The following is a 26,574-nucleotide window of genomic DNA, read 5'->3' as shown; positions in this document are numbered from 1 at the left end:
GTATACCTTAGCCAGCGGTAGGTATTGTACCGCTCTTCCGGTGTAAGCTGTGATATAAATTATTGCTAAGAGCGAACAACGGCAATATCGTTTTCAAAACTATCGGTACCTAACCAAAACAAGGATACATATAACATATATGTAGCATTGGTATACGCCTACAAGCACTGTATCAACTTTGCGATCCAGTAGTTTCGTTAAAGTATTTTTCAACCAAAATTATCTGTTCCAATGTATAAATAGTTAATAAGACTATGTATTTTGTATACACAATAATACGTAAGTAAATTTTATTATATTGTCGTGCAACAAAATGATTAAAATAATTATTTAATGCTAAATGTGATTGTTTCTGTAAAATTAAAACAAATAACCCGAGTAATATGCGACTCGTAGGAGTGAGTTTATAGTTTCATGTTAAATATTTATGTAGAAATTAAACTTTTAAAACCGGATATTGTTTACATACATGAAATTCAGTCGTTTTCCTCGAGGATTTGAGAAGTATAATCCAATGAATCAAAAAAACTGAAATAATAATTTTATTACAAAGAAACGTACCTGTGTATTACTCCTAACCACAAATACGATAAATTATGTACTCCGAAATAACTTAAGCAAAATTGTAATTAAATAAGTCACTGATATTTATTCAAGAACATTATAATATGTATTACATATTATTTTATACACCAAATAGATGTATATGTTTCCATAATAAAAACATACTTAATGACTTATTAATTAAATGTAGTAACTTGTTAAATAAAAATTTCAGATTCTAAAATAATAAATAGCATTTACTTTAAAATAATATTTTTTCAATACGAAACAGCATAATAAATTGAAGAATTTTAGACGTTAATAAAGTCTTAAATACTCGTTATAAATGTATATTTTTATTAATTACAAATCTATTATTATATTATATTCTTACATAGTAGGTAAACATGTGTTATTATAATAATATACCATTGGAGTAGCAGATAAATAAAGTACTTATAGTTGTAGGTCTACTATAATATACGACTCTATCAGAATTGGTTCCCACTGGGATGCTTACATAACATTATTTCCCGGTCTTATTTTTTGAATAGAATACCACTTATAACATTTATGACAGTTTAATAACCATGCATAATAAGAACAAAAAAAATGATAAATGCAATGAATAATAAACTAAGCTAAATTTGTAGGTATTACTTTTAAATAATTTTAATATAAAAGTTTTGATAAACCTAATATTAATATTTTATTTGTAAAAATTAAAAACTTATACATTTTTTTGTTTTTAAAAGCAATAAAATATTTAAATAATAATCCTAACTGGGATCCGTTTAAGACATTTCGAAACTACCAATTTTAATTATGTAAAAGTTTAAAATTATACAAATCTAAATTAATGATTTAAAATGATGTATGTACTTAGGTTAAGTTATCGTGAACTAAATGTTATGTTATTTAAAAAAAAAAAACAATACCGTTCACTGCGAGTATGGCTATAAAGTAAAATACTGCATTTCTATTTTTATGTTACTATAATCGTTCTATGTGATGTATTATATAGCGTATGATATATTATGATATTTGCGTAATTATAATATCGTTTTGTATTTCAAATCAAATACGGTTGACGTACAATTATTTACGGTTATGAATATCAGTATCAGCAGTACATGGATCACAAACGGTAAAAGCTTCATGGTTACGTGACATTGTATATTGTTGGAAAAATAACGCGTCCAATCTTCCAGCTCAGCGTCATCTGCAAAAGGAAACAAACATTTGTAGTTTAAAAAAAAAAATCTTATATTTACACGGATTTTGTTTTATCTGACAATGGTATTCTTGATTTTATTCACTCAACCAATATATGTATAGAGGTAGGCTTTAGATATTTACAATCACGGTTTCTAGTCTCTTGTGCACACAAGGAGTTTTATTAACAGCTGATGAGACACGTCTTCAGATGAGTACAGGGACTTTCCAACTGGCGTTGACCGAAATGCATATAAACTATGGTATTTTATGGCTGTGCATTTTATTCCAGTCTGCACGTCGACTGGAAAATGAGTTTAAGTACTAGAATGTAATTTAGTTCGTAGTAAAAAATAAAAGGATAGGTTGAAACTCGATCGATACATTTATGACTTGGTTCAAATAAGAAATTTTATTCAAGCAAACCCAAATAGTATTAAACATTTGTTAGAATACAACAAATAAACAAAATTGTTTTTAGTTCCAATGAAATATAGGAATATTTGAGTTACAACAACGCTTATTACTATCCAATTACGATAGATATTGTATTAAATACATATATTATTGCTTAAAACTTTAAATTACTTGTACCAAATTAATTATTAATCAGATGTATACATTAATAATTTACGTATCATTATTTATTTTTCGTCGTTATATAATTAATATTATAATTTGTTGATTATAACATAACGTAACATTTGTTCTAGTAATTACATTCAAATCGATTATAGCATACTTAAGCACTCTTATATACACATACCAGTTAAATACTAACATTAAAATCCACTTTGTACTTAAAGCAAATAGTAATTAGCTACAATAAAACCGATTTGGAATTATATAAACTTGATTTGAATAATTACCATAGTGATTAAGTATTAATGTAAACCTAATAATTGAATTGTAATAAATTACTCAATAAACAAGTAATTAATAATGATTAAAAAATATTGTGCTCGTATAGATACGTAAAAAGTTTGAAATGGAGGGTCTGATGTAAATGTGGTTATAAAATAATAATAGTATCTGTACGTGACGTTTGAACTACTAAACAGTAAACGTTACAAGCCCATTTTAAATAATGTATTTCCAATTATTTTTAGTGAAAATTCCTATTAAATAATAATATATAATAGAACAAAGGTTTTCAAGAACAATAAATTGAATAATATTAATTGTACAATGTATTTATTTATAGAGTTTGACAGGCGTTTGTGTTTAACGTGGCTTACATTGATACCACAAAAGGAAAAACAATTGTCTCTAAAATCATATTTAATTATAGATGGATTTGATAGATTTTAAATGACTTAATCGAATACAATTCTTAAGCATTTAAAGTAGATGTGAAGGGCTTTAAGAGTCTTAAAACTGAATGATTTCAACTTTTAAATCTCTATATTTTATTTAGCCTTGGATAAATAAAAATAAAATATTTCATACGTTTTTAAATTCATATGTAGAAAATCCCCAAAATTAATAATGTTAACACTATATAGGAAATATAAGTATGTATAATTTAATATTTTTTTTTTTTTTTTTTTGGGGGGGGGGGGGTATAAATAATTTCACTAATAATACGATTCTGTAATTTATATTTTAGTTTAATAAACCCATTGACATTTGACATTGACGTAATTAATGCGGTTAAACAATGGTGGCGGTCTGGTTCGCAAGGAAATTGAAATTCCATTAAATAGTTAGTTAATCCGGAGTTCGAAGTTCAATTTAGAATCTTGTTCAAAAGTTTTGTGTAATTTCATGCATTTTATAATAAATTATATATATATATATACATGCTCTATAATATATAATAAATATGCCTTTTGCAAGAAGTTTTATTCTTTTTATTTTAAATTTAAAAAAATATATATAAAATAAAATGATAAATTATTGAACAGAGCAAAGTTGGAAAGGTCGAATTTAAAATTATTAAATAAATGATTGTAAATTTTCAAAACTTACAGCATGAAAAATTAAAATATCGCCGAATGAATTAGATTTAAATTCAGGTAATTTGACGTTCAACCAAGAAGTAATAATTATTATAATGAGTATTATCTAAAATTGCAATTACATTACACAAAATATTTTCGTAATCTATGACATAAATAAATTAAACCATGACTTAAACTCAACATTTTTATAAATACAATGATTTTATGACTAACTTTAAAAACAGAATAGGCTGAGGTAATTCTTTCGATACTTCAAACACTTCAAACTACTAACACGTAAACAATTTAGAAATGTCACAACTATAATGGTATAGACTATATACATCGGTGACATGATTCTAATTTCTATAATGAAATGTATTTAAATTTGTACTAAATTTAACTATTTATACCTAATTCAAAAATTTTAAATTTAAATTTATTAAAGACAGAGAAATAAACTATATATTTTCGATTAAAGTCTAATTTATTTAAAATAAATTTAATAAACTAATTTATACATAATTCGAAACGGTCAAATAGTTATCCGCTACTTAATTTCGGAACCAACTTTCATAATATTCTATATTTATTTTCCAATGTTTAACACAATTTACGCATAATTATTTAATAACATATAACAAATTTAATGTTTGTTTATGAACCCAAACCCAATTACAAATGTATGCACCAATACTCAATATAATATACATGTAATACATCGTGTCGCCTATGTAAAAAATATCCTTTAGTGATCATTTTAACAACGTGTCCGAAAATATTTTGAAATCAATAATTAATTTTAATGCATCTCCATCTGTATATGTTTTGTCCAAAATAGTGACACTGTTTTTATTTATAGCGTTATTCTGTTTATTGTATGATATTCAACATCGCATGTTTGTTTTATGCCAGTATACGTCTTGTCTATATGATTAGGATACAGTTAATAGTTATATTGCTCGGTATAATATTTGTTTTCTCGTTCTGGATCCTATAGGGAGCTCATGTCCTGTTGAGCCACAATGACGCGTGAAAAAAAGGTTCATACGTTTCATACATCACCTTCATATGTTTGAAATAAATAAATTGATTACACATAAATGAGTTATATTTTGAATTTTCCAACGGTGTGAAAAAGAACTACGAAAACGATGTAAAATAAAATAATTATACCACTTTGTTTTACCAAAAAATGAGTATATGACGTATGAACTGAAATCAACCTGCTATTTGATCGTTTTTTATTTTTTGGAATATATAATATTATAACATCATTCTTTTCAGCTATAAACATACCTGTCTCAGCAATCTACAAGATTATATATGATAATTAAAGACTGGATTTAATTGCACCAAAAATATGCTAAAATTGCAATGAAAATAATACAATAATTGCATAATAAAATCATATAATTGCTTCAAAAAATGTACAAATTGCATTATAAAATTTATTCTTAAAATATTATAAAATGTATAATTGTTATTTATTTTCTTACAAGCATGATAGACATTTACAAATTATAAAATAAAAAAGTTCTTGAAAATATTCAATAATTAAAATATATTCTAGATGGATCTTTTAAGAAGGCTTTTTTTCCTAAAATAAATGAATAAAATGTTCAAAATTGTGAACATTTATAAATTAATACCATTGTTAATTAATTTATTAATGTCTGAATATAATTCACAATTGTTTTCTAATACTCTGTTAACTGCCAAACACGGGATATGAATTTATTTTGGATAAAATATTTTTAATGTTTTCGCTGCTTTCCCCGTATAAGTTAACCAACATCACTTAAAAAAAGTAATACTCTTTGTTCGATACCGGGAAATATTTTTAAAGAAGAATTTACAAATTGACAGATATTTTCATTGGTACCCACTAGTTCCTTACATGAAATTAAATATGATTTTGCTGGGTTTCCATCTAATTTACTAATTAATAAATTAGCAATACTCAAACTTAAATAATAATTTTTACATACATTTTTCTGAAATAATTGTTGACGTAAATTAATTATAAAAAAATATAAAAATATTTTATAAATTATTGTTATATAGATACCATTAATGACCCATAGAACTATAGAAGTCTTTATCACTACGTATATCCATACTTATATTACACCTTTATACTTCATAGATGATAGATCATATAATCTAACCAATAATGAAAATCTATAATAATATTATTGTTTTTATATTGATTTGTACATTTAATTACGTAAAATATACAAAATCGCAAAAAATTTCAAAAACATTAATAATTGCAATAAATTGTAACATAAAATTAAATAGAAAGACTGTAATTAATACAAATCGTGTACATATTTTGATCAGAATCGAGTTATTTGATGATACAAATAAGTTGCAATATCAATTGCAACCGGTCTTTAATGATAATATATAATGTTACAATATAATTCTTCAGTATCAGTACTTTTCATTTTCAGTAATGATAATAGATTAAACTTAAATAAAATATTTATCTATATTCCAGCACATTTAGTAAAAGAAAATTGTAATTCTAAATAATATAAACAATATAATTAGTCAATGTGGCCTATGAACCCAATTATATTTTGATCATAATGTTATTACATACTGTAACTGCAGACACTACACTGTCTGGCTGGTTTATCGTATTAATATAACTTAAGTTAACGTAGTAGTTATAAATTATTAAAACATATAATTTATATTATATCGAATGTGTATAAAAGACTAAGCCTAAAGTTTTCATTGATTATAACGAAATATTAATTAATTTTTATAGTGCTCCAATTGCATATTTCAAGAAATTCCTTTGAATAAAAGACAACAAAACAACATCGGTGCAATTTTTCGAGGTGGTGCTCGATGGCTGAAACATTATTATAGAAGCGCTGATATAATAATGACCGTAAAGTTAGCCCTCAATATTACCTGATTGATTCGAAACATATGTCCATATTTGGAAATTATTATTTTTATTTTAATGAATTTTATAAGTTTTCTTCCAATCCTCCTCTAACTTTTTATGTTCGAAAAATGAGCCAATATTTTGCGATCAGACAAAGTTGTGTGTGGGGAGAAAGTCAACTTCAAAATAAATGACACGATATGAAAAAAAACTTACGATGTATTACGTGTCGTAATACGTAGATTATATTTTAAAATGTCTAAGTACATTATTATTTGTCCGATATAAATACAATATATACATAATATATATCAAAAATACAGGTAATTTAAGATATAATATTTCATTGATCCAACTTATTTTGAGTGGAATATACCGTAACATAATTATACGATTATTGTATAGTTTTAATGAACGTAAATTGTATTGAATATATTATACTTTTTAATACGCGTACGTTACAAAATTCACGTGTCAGAACAATTTTTTATCATTTTCATTGGTGTAGACTTTCACACGTAACGCGTTAAATTACCAATGAATAATGATAATGAAACTTTTCAACGCGTCACACGAACGCTTAATCTTCATAACGTCCACGTGACTTAAAGATTCTAATTATATATTGTTTGAGTATTTAATTTTAAATGTATTGGTAAAATGTTTATAATAATTCATCTTTTTTATGGTAAAGGCAGTTGAAAATATTTATGTTAAATTTAAATTAGCCACACGTCGTAAAAATATTATTATTATGCTATAAAGTAATAATAATTACGATGATAGACGTTATTTGCTTATAATCGTAATTTAAAAGCATGTCTACAATAACTGCTAATATAAAATATTAGTAATGAACTGAAAAATCTGAATATACGCTCTGTGCAAGTCAGACAATTATTATAAGCGTACTCGAAAAATGTACATAATATACATATCATAAGAGCCGTACCCATTTTATTTTCTGGAAAATATAAAATAGTTGTGAAAAATAAAAATAATTTATTGAACTTAAATACAAGTTTATTGAACAGGTTTTTTAAAACTATTCTATTTATAGATTCGTGGACATCTCGTCAGATCAATTAGTTATCACTAAGTTTGCACCATAATACATTAAATTAGGCACCATGTTATCATATCATCATTGGTGACAATTACAAATATTGCTTCTTATATGGACTTGTATATGTGGTGGTACATACGTACAGATTAACTACTTCCTATAGAATAAAGTTGTAAGAAATTAATAAAAAAAAACACACAAAATATACCTGGAAAATTTGACATTTTATATAAATTTAATTTTAGTGTAAAATTCTCAAAACCATACATAAATAAAATATACTATAGATATAATATATAATTATATTTCCTGACTGTAAAGCCGAATCTTTGTAACCTACTATTTCGATATTATAATAATATGGTTTTACAAACATTTAATATTGTTCTTCGAATTAAATTGGTATAAAATACTAATTTTGTCTCCATCTTAACTCTCTCGCCACTCTCTTTCTACAAGTGACAAGAAATGCAATTGAACTGTTTTTGTGAAAACTAAACGCACACTTTGGACAATATCCAACTCAGGTTGGCCAGGAAACAATGCGCTTATAACCCGTGGACAGGCGATACGGCCTATTGTTCTTAAGTGAAAATCAGTTGGCAGAGTAATATCGCACACGACTCCACAAAGGTCACAAGAGGTGGATTTCTATACATTTAATTTTGACCACACAATCTATTTTCTCTATTTTATTTAATTAACCAATGCTTCCAGAAAATTCCAGAAACCAATTTCATATAATACCGTTAAAGTTCTTAAAAGAGATTATAAAAACCAATCGAATTTAATTGTCAAGGAAAAAAAACAAAATCAATTAATACGGTTATAGTCATGAGTCACTGATTAATTATAATATTATATTATTTGACTATTTATGAATTAATAGTATAGTTTATTGATTTCTTTGTTTTTTTTTTTTTTTTTGATGACCATAAACGAAGAAAACCTAAAAACTCTTAAGAAATTAAATAGAAATAAATAAAAAAATTAAGTTAAATTTTAGTATTTTGTACATTTACACACTAATCATTTTAAAAGACTACAAAAACTCTATTTTACATACAAAAATACTTGAACATTACGAACTTAACACTTGAAACTAAGTTTGGTTATTTAACAAACTAATTAAAGTTATTACAGTTTACAAAGTTTTCTAGAAATAATTATGTTATATATACTTTGCTGCAGAAAGTTACACTTAATACATTTTAAATAGAAATTACATTTTCTATCATTTTTTGTTCACTTAAAGGTTTTGCTTATTTTAGTAAAGTGTAAAGTATCTTTATCTTTTTTAAAACAAAAAAACCTACTTCTTGAATTTTATAAACGAATATTTTTTGTGTAAAAATTCAACAAACTAATAACGTTTTTATCTTTTTTCAACAAAACTATTGAATTATATTATTAGATAACAAAATATCTTTATTTATTTACATATAGGTAAGCTAGAAACGTATACATTTAACTATTTAACTTAATACTTGCATTATACAGACATATATTTTTTCCTTTATAAGCTATTAATTATTATTACTATTATTGATTTTTTTTCATTTACAAACTCTTGACTTAAATATTATTTATGGGAATATGACTTTTCATATGGTTAAAACACAAAATAGAAACTTGAGCAACACCTAATATTTTAAGATAAATTCTATTTTTGATATGTTGTAAACATTTAATCACTTAAAACTTAAAAGAAGTAGGTACATACAAAATTAATACATAAAAGACACAACTTAAAATCTAAATTAATCCTCAGTTGTAGACGTATAAAGTTTAAACATATAAAAATTAAGATTAAATACTAATTTCAATGATCGATGAAGTGATTTACTTAAAATAATTTTACAATTTTAGAACCACCAAACCGTGCAAAAAAACTTTTTTCGAATGTGATAATTGTTTATTATTGTTTTTAATTTAAAAACACTGTAGTGATATATTAAGCTTATGTATTAGGTACATATTAAAAAAAAAAATTAAGTCATTGTGCTTTTTAATTAAATTAATACAACAACTTTTATTATTAATATTTAATAATTATCTTTAAACAGCAGAATACTCATCATTATTATTTTTTTATGTTTTTTAAAGAATATTTCTAGTCATTTTATGATTACTGAAAATAAAACGATTCGTATAATCTCAAGTCTCAATAAAATGTAATCTGTTATAATATAATACAATAAAAAATTGTGTATTATTGGTCAATTTTTCAAAAAAATATAATATATTATAATATTGTATGAACAATAAATAGTGATCTATGACCAAACTATTTTTATATCAAGACATGAAAGGTGCGTATTATAAAATATGTACAAGTATATAATTATATTATATACTATATTATGATATATATATATATACATATAATATTATTTTAATGTATTGTTCATACATAATATTATAGCTATTGTATAATGACGTATATGCAGTGGCGTAACTGGAAAAAAATCTAAGGGGGGAGGGGCAATATAATATATTTATTATTATCAAAACCTTGACACCCCTCCCCCTGATTAAATTATATATCTTTATCACTCAAAGAATTGTCAAGGGGAACAAGCGGCATTGTGTGCCCCACACAATTACGCCACTGCGTATAAGCATGTAAAAGAATTTAGGTGTGTGAATGTATAATACATTTTAGCACATACCTAATTCAAATTATTCAGGAAAAAAATTGTATTCAATACAATTATATGATACAATTTAGTACCTATTCATTTAATATTTCCCTCTATGTGTATACAAAATAATACGATTACTATACTATTTCCTTAACTATTTTTTTCATTTAGAATTTGTCATCATTAAATTTTATAGGTACGGTAAACCATTGTTTGAAGTACATAAATCAATAATAGACTACATTATGGGTGATAAATTTGTTCCGAGTATTTATGATAATACTAAATTGAACATAGGTTAGGTTAAGTTCAATAACTATGTTCAAATTCCATATTATCAAAACAGAAATCGTAACATTTAACATGTTTTTATTTTTAAATAAACGTACTTTAAATAATAAATAAATAAAAATCAATCAAATAATTTTACTAAAAACACTAAATACAACTAAAAAATAATATAATTTAATACGACTTCTAGATTAGGTTATAAAATATCGTATTTTTTAAAAAACGTAAGACTACATTTGATAGTTTTTATAAAAACGATAATGTTTTGCTATTATATATGAAAAAACGGAGGGACTGATATAATTAATTTCTAAATATAACTGTAACACGATCATATGCACACTTAATGAATGAGATATTGAAGGTTTAATAATAGATATTTGAGTAGGTACTCATATCTACTATTCGATCAGCTTGTGATTTGAGTGTTATGACTTATAAAATAAAGGTTTTACCTATATATTGTTCTGTTGTTACATAGACATGGATATGGTTTGATGTCAAATTGAATTCATGAAAATATTTTTCTTTTTATTGTAAATACTTATAGTGATAAATTAGTTATTATTTATTAGAGTAGAAAAATAAAAATATTTAACCATATATACAATCTGAAAATAATTGTTCTTAATTATAGATTATTATATAAACCTATTTATCTAAGTGTTTTTAGTCGCGTGTAGGTATACAAATATCGCAAAATGTTATACAATTTTATTTTATTTTAATACTTGTTATCATATATATATATATATTAAATAGTATTAAAACTAAATACAATTAATAATATCACAGAAATAAAAAATTATAATTAATTGTATTTATACCCATCACTATTAAACAAATAATGCATTCATTTATTTTGGATCTTTAATTATATTGTCCTTACATGAAAATTAAATTTTAATTTTAAACCTATTCAGCATTGAAAAGTTAGTTTTCTATGGGACCAACATATTTTTCAATCAATACTATTAAGATAAGATATTGGTACTTTCCGAAAATTATTTATAAGTACATTGGTAAATTATTATTATATTAAAAAATTGTTTTCTGATAACTCAGATAATGTAAGTTATCGTAAAATATTAGCGTAAAACTGTCCGAAAAACTTTTTATAATTACACATAAAAAATAAAATAAACTGATTATTTTCAAACCTAAAAAAATAAAAAATAATAAAATTTACTTATAAAAATGGCTATTTAGTAAATGCATCGTATAAAGATAAAAAAATTTTAAAACATTTTCTGTCATTTAATACTATAATAAGAACTTATTGTATATTATGTATATTATTATATATATATTTTGGAACTTTGCCTGGTAAGTGAACAACACCAGTTGTTTGAGCAGAAATTACCACGTGCATTATTTTTTCTTATTTATTTATCTAGAAATATAAAGATGGGCCACTGCTGCGTGATAAAATGTTACCACACAACGTATTAAATCATTAATGTGTATACCTAAACTTTACCTTCAGCGCTCACAATGTTTTCCAAAAGTTCAAAGATAGCATTATAATATATAAAAAATAAATCGTCTAAGTGAATAAGAAATATAATTATTTTGACAATTTATGTTTAAGAATAGAGGTAGATAAAAGTGTATTCTTTATCATGGTACTTTGAAATGTAAATATAATAATATATATAAATATTTCTTTGATAAGTATAATAATGATAGTAATGATAATGATATTAACAGGTTCATAATTATTATCATTGTAATATATTCCATTAAAAAAAAATATCATTATACTCGAGTAAATAATAATAATACACATAAATATATATAACATATAATGTTTATAAAACATATTATTATATTATAACAATATAATATACATGCTTATTCGCGTTGCTGATTATTGAAAACTTTTTGGGTAACCTATTGTTCGTGATCACTCAAATACGATAATATTATGATTCAGATATCAAATAAATGATAAAAAAAAAAAAAATTTTAATTTAAATTCTAGATAGAAAATATTTTATGAGACATTCTTGTGCAAATATTTTATCAAAAAAAAAATAATATCGTTGACAGAAGTAACGTATCAAAACGATGCTATTACAAGTTATGAGTATGGTAATATTATAATAATATGTAACATTGCAGGTACATAACCTTTATTATACACAGTTTTGTACACTAAAATAAAGGACATGTTTTCAGATTTGTGGGTAGATTTTAAGTTGTGAGCAAAGCTTTGATTTTATTTTACAGTTATGTGTTTTTTTCTAACAATACATTTTCGGGTTGAAAATTATTAAAAGTTCTGTGTTTCACATTTAGAGACAGGAGATTTTATTTATATGATGCTTAATACAAATATTGTTTAAAGAATTTCTTTACAACTACTAATTTTTCAAAAACTATCATAACCTACTAAAAATTATAAAAAGAAAAGCTATTTAGTGGAAAGTTGATATTTAATTGTTGAAATAAAAAAAAAAACAATATTGAATATATAAGATTTTAACAGACATATAATTTATCTATATTATTGAAGTAAATCGATATTTTTTCATAATTATATTTTTCATGATTAATTATCTTTTAGTGCATTCGAATGTTTATAATATACAATAATACTGCATTCCTCATCATGCGAAGTTTAGTGAAGTTTTATGAATTTATAGTAACCGATATCCAGTATATTATATCATGTAAAATTTTGCTTTAGATTCGTGTAATATTTTCATAGACGTAGAAGTCATAATTGTTAATTTATTATTGTATCACCTTAACTACGTCTGTATTTTTTTATGATGAAATAAAATATAAGTTTTTAAAACTGAAGTATATCATATTATTTTATATATTTTTCAATATTTAACTATCATATTATTAATTTTTTGTATGTATTATAAATTTAATTATAAAATATCCAAAAAGTTATAATTAACAATAATCTACATGAAAATTATTATCTTTAAATGTAAAACTTATTATTCCTATACATTTAAAAAATGATAAAAACCGATTTCGTTTAAAAACATAGATAATAAATCCATATGAACAAAATAAAACTGTATTTTATCAACATTTATTTCCGTTAATAGTAAGCAATGGTTGTAAAATAAATAACACCATTAAATACATTACTATTTAGATAATAATAATAATAATTGGTGTAATTTCATTTAGTACTCGTATTTATTTGAGGTTTTTAATGGTTTACTAATATTATTGTTATTATTGCAAGTGTACATGTGAGAAAAAAATAGGGAGAAATTATTAAATTGTTAAAAATACAAAATTTACTGTAATTTATTATTTTATATAATTTAATCATAACAACAATGTTCTATTATATTAAATTAATTTTCAAGTTTAATGGGTTACCACACTATTTATTCAATTCAATTGGTTTACTTGTTTTCTTAAAAATACATTTTAAATTGTTATTGAATTAATAATTGACATTGCTAAATTGTGAGTTCAATCATAATATTGAATTAATAACAAAAATATATAAAAATTATTTGAATAATAATTTCAACGTCTTATAATTTACGTTATTATTTTTAATTATTCTTGTATATGATAAGTGCTGTTATAGGTACTATACTATTTAAACTATATTTTTTTAATACTATTATTATACGTTTGAATGTTGTTATTATAATATAAAAATTTCTGGTATAAATAATAATGATTTTAATATTTAAAGAAACATTTTATAAGGATTTTTTTCTTAATTACAATTTCAAAAATTTGAATTCAAAATAATTTAAAATTTTAGATAATATAATTTAAAATTTAACTATACTCTATAGCTAGTCTACATTATTACATAATATTTAATATATTTTTGTAAACTTTATTGTACAAATTCATTGCAAAATACATCAAATCCTATAATTTATCGCCTTTTTGACATGTACAATATTATATTACCGAATGTTTTTTGATATAATATAAAGAATTCAGAATTTCCCAGTTACATTATATTTGAATCATATTTAATCAAATATGTTAACTAGGCGATACATTATTATAATAATATATACCATGATACAAATGTTTTATAGTAGATTTCTATGTCAAACGTCGCTATCTCAAACTAAAAGGAAATCCTTTTGAAACTACCATTACACTTAATAGCGTTTTGCTCTCGATAACTCGAAATAAAATTAATCGGTTTTTGATATCTCCAATACACAAATAATATTTTTACTACGGTAAAAATGAAAAATTAAGCAGTACATTCAGTATAGCGATCTTTATTTCTCGCGTTTGTAGTCAATATTTGTAGTAATTTATAAACAATATAGTGAAATGGAAAATAAGCATAAAATGTCCTTACAATTAATTTTTACATTTTTACGAAAAATATAAAACAAATTTTAATAATAGATAAAAAAAAAATTATTTATTAATTATTGTAGTTTATTTATATATATATGTAGTATTAGTATTTCAAACATTCATATTATGCAATTAAATTATTTACTAATTTTTCAATTTGATAAGAATTTTAATAAAACTCGATATCATGAACTTTTTCAAAAATCAATACGACGATACGCGTTATCGATACCATATTGTGACTGTACTAACTACAAACACAGCTTATTCAAATTTGAATAATTCAAAATATATTTAGGGCAATACATATTTAATAACGTTAAATGTATTAACGCGTTAGGAACAATCTAAACCCAAACCGTGTAAATTAAATTAATAGACGGCGTTTGTATAGACAAATGTGGTACATCGATGTGTTAAGTGTAAAAACAGAAACTATAATAAATACCTCAGTACATTTTTTTATTGCATAATTTGAATAATTACAATAATTATTAATTTCTAGATCAAATATTGTAGGTATATTAAACAATAAATATATTATATTATGTTAGAAACAATGAAAATTAAAAAACTAGACATTTTATTTAATTTTTGGGCAATATTATACTATAGAAAAGCCAATGTAGGTTGGAAACGTATAAACTATTACATAATGAGGCATTTTATACAACCAATATACCGCAATATAATACACAAAAAAATAGTTCTAGTGTTATTTAAAGATAACTTAGTAAAAACTAAAGAGAAAAATTATCTTAAAGTAGAGAATTTAGTTAAAAATTATTTCCAAGAAATGTTGATGTATAAAGCCATTTACCAGCTTTGGAGCTTTACACTTAATTTATTATGTTAAATTGTTTTTATTATTATGTATATCAAGTATAATATTTACCTTTAGTTATAGTCATAAGCGTGCGCATGGTATAGACATGATAGTACCTATGTTCACTACGCTGTGAAGTTTTTTTTTAGTTCTATATACGATTGTGTGTGAGTAAAAGATTAAAAGATTAATTTACATAGGTAGGTATAACCAGAAAAAAAGACTAATAATTAATTTTTTGAAATATTTAAAGAAAAAAAGAAATTCTTTTTTTTTCGTAAAAAGATATATATTATATGATAATTATTATCGAATACATTTTTTAATATTAGTTATTTCAATAATTGGAAGTGATTCAATAACATTTTGCGCCTTTCCAATAATAAATTAATAAGTAATAAAATTAAATTAAAAAATAAGTATTAATAATCGTAGTTTAAGTTCTTTTACATTTTTACTCAACTCAAAAACATAATATTTATGTTTAGGACACGAATATCCGATACATTGTATTTAATGCCCGAGAAATATAAAATATTTTATCATAATATTATTCATATTTCCCAAAAATGCCAGAACAATGTGTAGAATGCTGGATTTTTCACATTGCCTATAACATAATAACTACATATATATATATCACAACAAATAATACCAATAATCTGATAACTAAAACCACAAAATAGTATAAGTCCATTTAAACCAATTTAATATTTCAATTAATAAGCTATAGTTATATGATAATATTTTATAGACTATTATCTTATATAAGTTATTAGTCAAATATTTTATTTTCATACACCATAATATATTATATGTAACCCTAACTTAATTGTTATGTTTTTTATACATTTATTTATGACATACACATAATATCACATAAAAAAAAAGTAAAATATATAATTCTTATGATTTTTAATTGAACTAATACAAGTCAATTTAAAAAAAATCTAGAATCTAAAATATAAAACTTTAATACATATATAAAAATAGCTATCTAACATGAGCTCACATTTTCTACCTCAACTATAAGTTATTTTAAGTTACATTTCGTTTTCAAAGGTCTTAAAAATCAAAAAAAAATGTTTATACTACAACTAAAAAAAGGTTTAAAGGCTTAGACCACAACAATAAGAAAATATTCATTTAATTTTCAAAATTGCTAACATTAAAATGGAACATAACCCTTTTTGTCGTACTATCTGTTTAATAATGTGCGCAAAAATCATAAGCACCGTATAAATATTTTTTTTCTATTAGAGCTTAAGGTAAAAAATTTAGTTTTAAAGTGTAAATAAATTTAATAATTTGAATTATTGTATGCAAAAACTATAAATTTTGAGCATGAACAAAATATAAAAAAGTATTAATTAAGATTATATATTATATAATGTAATATAATTAACCAAAAATAAAATTCAGCTGCAAAAATCCATTATTAATTATTATAAACATCATTAATTTAGTTTAACATCCTATTAAATGTATTATACTGTTATAAGTCAAACGATACAAAAGTATACAACTTTTTCTCTCTATAAAGCATTGAAGTCCTTTAAAATCATATAATTATTTAAACTACATCTATTTGTATGTAAAATATCAAACAGTTTGTTGGTACTGTGCTAATAAATTTTCAATTCCAATATTAAACAAATTTGTTTTTAACATTAAATAATAACATATTTTATTTTATTTATTTTAATCAGTATTTATTATTTACCATGAAATAAATTGAAATATATCTCCTACCTAATAAAGTATAGGAGTTATATATTAAGTCAAATTATTTAGAAGCCATCTTTACATATTATTTATTTATTTCATTACAGCATGATACATAATATTGACATATTGTACATTTTCAAAAATAAATTCATAAAATAATATTGTACGTAATTGTACCTTTACACGTTTATTACATTATCATAACGTTCTTTGATCTGACAATTTATTTTATAAGGTTGTTTATTAATTTTATAGTAAAATTATTCAATTATTCCAGAGATACCTAAATTATACTATAATTATCTTTATGCATGCACAACACGTTTCTTTAAAAAGGTCAGATAAAGATGCCCACACTAAGACATGTAATCCAAGTATGACAATAAATCATATTATAACCAAAAGAAACCAAATGAAATCAATCATTTGAACTAATGTTTGTTTTTGAATCAAATATAGGTATAGGTATAACAGGTATATAGATTAAACTGATGCTACACTATTTTTGTTAAATGTGGTGTATTGTGGTGTAAAATATCTTTGAATTTTAATCGATTGATGTAACGTGAACGACCTATAAATATACGCGTATTTTAAATTTCGAGCGTTAAAGGTTTTAAAAAGATCTAGTACGATTATCATTTTATTTTAGTTCTATCAGACATTAATTATTTCTATAATAAAAAAGCACAATAAACGTGCATTATATCTCTAAATTAAAAATTGAATTCAGATATTATTGTGTATGCCTTAAACACTTATTTATAAAATATATATTAATTAAAAACGATATTAACTTAATTTTTCTTTATTTATAATATTAATTAAAAAATATATTTTAAATTATTATTTTGTATATCATTAACTTATTTATAAAACATATATAATACAATATATTCTATAATTATTTTAGAATACATTTTTTAGAATCCCCTTGAAACTAGTATTACACTTAATAGGTAAAGTGTTTTACTCTGGATAACTCGAAATAAAATTAATAGTTTTTCGTTATATCGAATACATAAATAATATTTTTATCATTTTTACAGTTTTACAAAACCTTTTGGTTATTAGAATATTTAACAAAAAAATTACAAATATTTAAAAAATAAATAATTTATTCATTATTTTGATTTATTAATATGTATGTAGTTTTAGTACTTTAAGTATTCAAATCATGCATTTTAAGCATTTTAATAATTTTAAGAATTTTAATAAAACTCAATATCTCGAAGTTTTCAATACCTCGAACTTTTTCCTCTTCTCTTTGAAATTCGACATATCTATAACGAAAATCAACTGTATTAAAAAACTAATTTAATTCTTAAAAAAAATAAATTTTTATCTCAATGAATCGTTGAGTTTCATTGTTCAACATAAATTAGCACTATTGGACCTTTTTCAGTTTGCAATGTTCATCTTGATTTCAATGACATTTTTTAATTCTATTTTCATTTTCGTATTGACAAGCATAGATCGATCAAAAGATTAATATCAAGTTATATATTTATTATAGTTGAGTACCTAATGTATTTTTTTTGTTTTAGACATGGTTTATCGATCACCGGAACAATATTAATCAATTCAACCGTGAAAAAATAATAAGAAAATGTGCGAATATGATTGACAGTCTTATAAAATGGTGCGTTGGTAGAGATTTTATAATATATTATATCAGTTATCATTATATATATTTTGTATACATTAAACATAATACATAACGAAATTCGAAAATACTAAAAATGAAACTTAGCATATGATTTGGTATCATTGTATTTATATTTCATCATAATGCAAATTAAGCATAACAAATTTCATTTTATCTAAAAATAAAGAATTTATATTATTGTATAATGAATGAAAAAAGTCACTTTATGATATTTAAAACATTAAACGACAACAATATTTTTGTATCGAATTTCATAATATGTTAATAAATACTAAATTATGTTCTAATGATAACAAATTATCGTAGATAAAAACAAATGTAAAACAAGCAAAAACGACATGTTCAGAAAATCTGAAAATAAACAAAAGAATAAAAGTTAATTTATGCGCGTTTGCCATTCATGCCAGATAAAAATATGTACAATATTATTCAGAGTAAAATTTCTAGTAAAACATAAAACGCATTCAATTTTTTATACCGTAGTAAATAATATTTTTTAACGACATCGCGTGTGAGTTATACATATATAATTATTATGGTTACAATCCCGCATTACTCAACCGACATGTGTTCCAACTACAACAAACAGAATAGAAAAGGATCTGCTTTTGGCAGAATTTTAAAACATAGTAATTCTCCGATGTGGATAATGTGGAATGTTGGCTGAAAAACAATATTCGCAGTACTCGAGTGTGTCCTACACATACTCGTAGTAAAGCCGACTTACTTGGCCGAGCAAATGGCAATAATACTCGTAATAACAAAAATATCAAAACCGATCGAGTCTATATTAATTATAATAAATAAATAAATATACGTAGTTATGTCATTATGTGTATCGTTCGTGTGATTAAAATGTATTATTGCCAATCTGTTTGGCCGATCTCTTCGCAACAGTCATTTCAATCATTTTATCTAAACTTATTATTTTGGCTACCGTCAACGCTAAAATTAAACAAGCGTAGCCGATTGGTTAAGTAGCGACAAATCACTGTGCCGTGTCACTCGTCATCTCGTTATGCCCGGCGCATCACACGCATTTTTCAAACGCTCTCGAGTCTCGGCAAAAGCACTGTGTGCTTGTCATACGCCATTATCAAACATTTGTATAGGTACCTGTCACGCGAATATCGTGACGTAAAGTGTTTCGGACGTTTTTACTTTACCACGCACACACACAATATACCTACCATTATATTATTATGTGGTGCAATATCATGTTATATTATATTATTATGAGTACGTCGAAAAAATAAAAAACAATGCACCATTCAAACTGCATAAAAACGTTTGAGGGTTGAAATAATCATTTTTATCATGTCTTATAATGCCAGTTTGTGTACTAAGGTTCGGATATATAATAATATAATACGGGAAAACACTTTGGTGGGATTTTGATTTAAATTTTCAACAAGTTACGCGACTCGTTGCCGGTAAAGATATTATTATTTTATACAATATGTATAATATACGACACACGACGAAACCAATGGCCACACGTATAGTCTGTGCGGTTTTATCGTTTGTAAATATTATATTGTTCACTATAAAATAATAACGACAATATACGACTCCGCGTCCGCCTTGATTCGACTCCTCTAAACGCAAGCTTTCGAAATAGAGAACATAAGAATGGAGAAGGGATTACGGAGATTTAACCCACCTTAAATGATTCTCAGAAATAAAAACCTCTACGTTTGAAGAGTATTACTGTTTTATACCTAACTTTGTATAATGTTGAAACGATTTATTGTTAATTTAAAATTGGATTCTGCTTCACTTGTATGTTTGGGATCAATAACAAGTTTTTATACTTGGCACGGTTTTATTTATAATGGTCTTCAATAAAAAGTTAAGATTTTATGCAATTATTATTTTTTTGTTATTCTAGAAATATTAATATATCATGCCAATTCCCTATTAATCTGTAATTTACATTTTCATGTACCTATTATTAGTATTTGTTTTATAATTGTACATTAGATAATATTTGTGGGAGGGGTTCCGGGTTATGCATTTTGTCTTTTTTAATAAATATGCAACTCCGAGTGTAATGCTGACCAAAAAATGTCCGTCGGAAACCTAAATCCGTTCATATTGTTCTAAATGGGTCTTTTATAGTTGAATGATGATAATATCATCGAAAAAAAAAAACAATTTAAAAATCGTTTCCAGTTACACATGTAATACGATACTATCGTACATTTGTGGAGATGAAAAATGTGATAGGTACCGGTCGATAACTTTGTTGGACATTTGTAGATTGGTATAGATATAAAAATCGGGTTTGGGCATAACCATATTATTTCTGCACACCACTTATATAAATTGCGAAGATTTATCAGTTAAAAACAAAAATGGGCAGATATTTAATCAAAATTCGTATGAAAAAAATATATTGAAATTGAAAACTGGATAGGTGTCAAAATAAACATATATATTTGAAGTAGGTATCTAAAAAAAATGCTGGTATTCAAATTTTAGTTGTGAGACATTTAAGGGAAGCATCAATTGACCACAGTTATTTACTAACATGTGGGACTATCCTCAACCCTATAAATATTTTCATATTTTAGAAATTTGATTTTGAACTCTTCATTTTCTCAAAAATAATAATAATAATGTGCTATACATACTGAGTACTAACATCTCTAATATATCCTTTGTTTAATGATATAAATTAATACAACTATAGCTGTGAACATCTAATCGAGTTGAATATGTGGTCATAGATATTTATAGTTATAGCTTATTATATAATATTTATATTAGATTAGGTATTTTAAATAATATTCAAATAACGGACTAATATGGTTTAGTCTGAGCATATTTTCAAATTATATTGTTTGATATTATATGATCTTATATTATATTTAAAACATACCTTACTTTGTATACATAAACCTTCCCGACAAAGGAAATGGTGCTCAGACGCATTATTGAGCATAAGACGTTATTTTTATTTTTATTTATATTATACAATATTTTAATTCTTGTCAATAAATTCTATATTATTATATTTCTATTACTTATTCTTGTACGATTACTGTCAATAATATCTTTAACATGTTTGTAGAAAAATCATATGAAGACTACTCTGAATGTTTTATAAAAGGTATAAGACATATTTATTTATGAACACATATATTAGGTACCTATACACCTTTAACTATATATATAATGAATAATCCTCAGAGATTTTCGTATTTACTTTCCATCAAAATATCTTATATTGTTTAGAGATAAATATATGTTATGAGTAAAAGATATTAAGCTAATGTTATTGAATTTAATAATATGTATTTACATAAACATATTAACAACTTAAGAATATTACATCATTTTACATTCACTAAAACATTTACTATTCATGTTATGTTAGCTAATAATTACTTATTTCTATATTTTTAAGCGTAGAATATTTAAAAACATTTACGCACCTGAATTGTGCTCGACAAAATTTTAAGATTATGTTAGAAAAATATTAAGTTTAATCTACTGTTTATCTACTGTATTGGCTTAAAATTATTTATGGAATAATGTGTTAATTAAGAAAAATAAATATTTCTGAAGAATATATATAATATATTTATTATAAAAATTTCATTTTTTCTTTCCCCAGTGACTTTTAAATATAATCACTCCAAAAACTAGTTTCAGCAGGTTACTTTAACAATAATATATAATATTAATTAATATAATACATTGCAAAGACCAAATAAACTGATTTATTCGGTTTAATAATATCTGCAGTTAAGCGTAATTGATACTGATTTGCATTGTGAGTGCAGTAAATAGTAATAAAACTAAACCATACTAAGTATATGATTCGTCTTCCGATTAACGTTGTGCTATTGTGTCGTGAACTCGTAACGATATAATCACTACATAGGTACCCATCTCGGGCCGTTACAAAGACTACATTAAACGTAAACAGTATTGTACGAAAATTCCTATTATTGTCGTTTTCTACATACAGAAACTATCACAAGGGTCGATCAGTAAGTCGCTTTCCCGTCAGATACTTCCGTAATCGTTTTAGATAGCAGTGAACAAATTACGTTAAACATTATGGAATATTTAGGGAAAAAATCATTTAATTTGATTTATATTAACACGAGGGATTTTTTTCAGTTTATACGCCGAGATAATGTAAGTCGTTTATTGTAATGGATAATAAAGCTGTACATTTTAAATACCTACAATTAATCATGATAAATTATATTTTATAATAATAATTATAAAATTATGAAGTGAAGTTTTTGACTTCACCGACAAACGATATTATATAATATCGAAAACATATAATATTATTATGTTTATCGGTAATTGGATTATAACGAACTAATCAATGCCATAGATATTTGTGTGCCCCGGTGAAAATTGGTCTAGGTGCCCCATAAATTTAAACGCTATTAGTGGGTCTCTTTAGTCACTACAAAGCATAAAACATTTTAGTTTTAGCTTTTAAAATTGCGCATTTGCTCATCAAATGTGTTTATTCTAACATAAAATTATAATAGATAATTTTAGTATTTGGTATGTAACTTATTAGAATGCCATTTTATTAAACATTAAAGTAGATATCAAACGGTCAAAATTTACCTATAAATTGTATAATTACTTAATTAAAAAGCCATTTATAGTATACCATTTACAAATACAATTATTAAAATAAATGTATCCGGAGACTAACAAATTTACACAAGTTTTATACAATTTAATTTAATGTAATATCAAAGAAATAAGTTAACATCTAAAACGTTATGAAGTACATTATTACAGTAAAACCTCGATAAGGCGGAATCGCTTGGGACCATGCAATTTTCCGTGTTAACAGGGTTTCAGTTTTGACGGGGTTCAAAAAAATGAAATTTGAAAAAAAGCACTAATGAAATTTTCCGTATTACCAGGGTTTCCGTTTTACTTAAGTTCGGTCTTATAGAGGTTTTACTGTGTAATAATGACTAGATTAAATTAAATATTCACTGTTCGGCTATAGCGTTCATCATGAATACACGTACACTGCATCGTATCGTATTCCTTCCGTTATCGCTGTGCGCGCTCATTAATAATTTATTACGATCACTATATTGGCTAACAGTTCCAATTTTATAATAACATCATTATGATGAACAACGTTCAGGAAACTGGTCCCGCTTCGCTACACCAAAACCCACAAAACAAAATTTGTCATCCTCGTCATTTTCGCCAAGTCAAAATGACAAAAAAACCAAAGTTACACTAAACCGTTTCGCCCTACTCGCCACTAATGACACCAACGACGTAGCAACAACTACGCCCTTAATCAACCTCAAGGAAGATCCTGTGAACTCGCCTCGCATTGAACGAGACAAGGGGCTTCCAGCTCCACCAATCCATGTTAAGAACATAAAAAACTACTCGGCTTTCAATAAAGTATTAACCAACATCACCGACCCAAGTGGCTTTACCTGTAGGTCAACGCTGTCATACATCATCATACAACCTGCAAATAGGGAATATTTCAATAAAATCATTGACCACTTACAAGAAACAAATGCTAGTTTCCATTCATACATCCCCCCCGTCACCTTCGCCCATACAGGGTAGTTATCAGAAATCTACACTTTTCCATCTTAAGTAATGATATTTCTAGTGCCTTAGCTGAGTTAAGACACTCAGTTAAACACATATACAATGTAAAGAATAAAAACAAATGTCCTTTACCTTTATGGATATTTTAATACAAGACAATAACAAAGATGCTCTGACATCAAGTTTCTACTCAATACCAAAGTTTCGATTGAGAAACCTCATAAAAAGGTACGTGGCCCACCAAAATGTTACAACTGTCAACTTTACGGACACACGCGAAACAATTGCTGCCACGAACCTAAATGCCTTAAGTGTGGTGGTAATCACCCCACGAACGAGTGCTCCAAAGACAGCCATAGCCCTTTGCACAAAGGAACACACTGCAAATTTCAAGGGATGCCCAATTTACAAAAAACAGTCCCAAGAGTCCGTCCAGCCAAGGACTCTGATTCCAACGCCCAGTCCAAGACCAAACATACGGAAACCACAAAAATTCAATTATCACACACGGAGAATAATATCGCCCGACACTATATCAACTTTTATTTCAAACTTAAACCCATTAATTGGTCCCCTTATCTCCCTCCTCACGTCAGTCCTAAACGCACTTAAAGCTAATAGAAGTATTCCATAATCTTATCTCTTTTCCTTTTATGATTATATTTATAAATATCCTCATTAACTCTATTCAAAAACGTCAAATTGTATTCCTAATAACAATCTTAATTATTTTACCAAAATATTAATTATTTATTATCAATATTACTTATGTTATAAATATGTTACTTATAAATTTTAAAATTGTCAAAATACTTGTAATAACACCCAGTGTGTTGAAACATTTTAAGTTATAATAAATGAAAAAAAAAATATTCAGTATTTAAAATCACTAGATCACTAATGTTAAAGATTGTATTATATTATATTCATATACTATACACAGTCACACATAACAAATTAAAACAAAATACATGATATTATTTTATAAAAACTAATACATGATTTAAATTTTATTTTGTACAAATTTCAAAAACAAAAATTTTATTGAAATACACATTATTAATAATTGTAGATATGATGGCTACAACATTATATATTTTTGTTTTAAACTATCTATACATATAAAATCCAAATGCCACTCACTCACTGATTGCTGTATCTCAAAAACTACGCAACGTGCGGACTCGAAATTTGGAATAGAGGTTCTTCTCATATTTTCACCATGCAATATGAAAGGATTTTCAAAAATGTGGAGTAATTAACAATTAAACTCACCGCCAATACGTATTGTGCGGCACGGCGGCCAGCGGGTTTCCAGCTACCTGCCCTATCCTTTTTGTCCGTCGTCGTCGTGTAGATAAGAATAATTGTTCTGAGAAGTTTATCGATAAAAATAATCTCATGCATCGCGCGTACACCAATACTATTGTTCTATGCCAATACTCCTATTATATAATCGAACGATAAAATGCACACCGATAACATAAATCAGTACACATACAAATTCTATTTATTAGTTATCTCTGTATTGCCTTGCCACGGTGCCTATACACTAAACACGAATATTTCATTTGCACTCCGTACTACCAACAGTTCGGACACGCGTAACATAGAAGTAATGGATAGGAAATTATGCAGGATCATTGGAAGGTCGATTACAAGTGGCAGCCTAAGCTCTTACAAATTTTCGAGGGTACATGATGACGATGAATCGTCCATAAGATTACTTACCATTAATAGTTAATTTTAATTGTATTAATAAGTAAGTTGTTAATTTATTATACCATCTCGTTAAATGCTTGATTTATTTTTTAAAATTAATTTTCCATCTATACAGAGTGTC

General features: G+C 24.9%; 1 protein-coding gene across 1 annotated transcript in view; it reads right to left on the bottom strand.

The window, feature by feature from the left end:
- LOC113549247 overlaps positions 1–26,574 on the bottom strand; it is a 57,526-nt gene that overhangs the window by 20,038 nt on the left and 10,914 nt on the right. Inside the window, exon 2 of the mRNA XM_026950456.1 lies at positions 1,640–1,765. Within this exon, the coding sequence (XP_026806257.1) occupies positions 1,640–1,703 (64 nt within the window). The 5' untranslated portion in view covers positions 1,704–1,765. The remainder of the gene's footprint in view (positions 1–1,639; positions 1,766–26,574) is intronic.

Source organism: Rhopalosiphum maidis, chromosome 4 (genome assembly GCF_003676215.2).
Source record: "Rhopalosiphum maidis isolate BTI-1 chromosome 4, ASM367621v3, whole genome shotgun sequence".
Taxonomy (NCBI): domain Eukaryota; kingdom Metazoa; phylum Arthropoda; class Insecta; order Hemiptera; family Aphididae; genus Rhopalosiphum; species Rhopalosiphum maidis.
The sequence above is the reverse complement of the archived record's forward strand: the minus strand, read 5'-3'. Positions and strand labels throughout refer to the sequence as shown.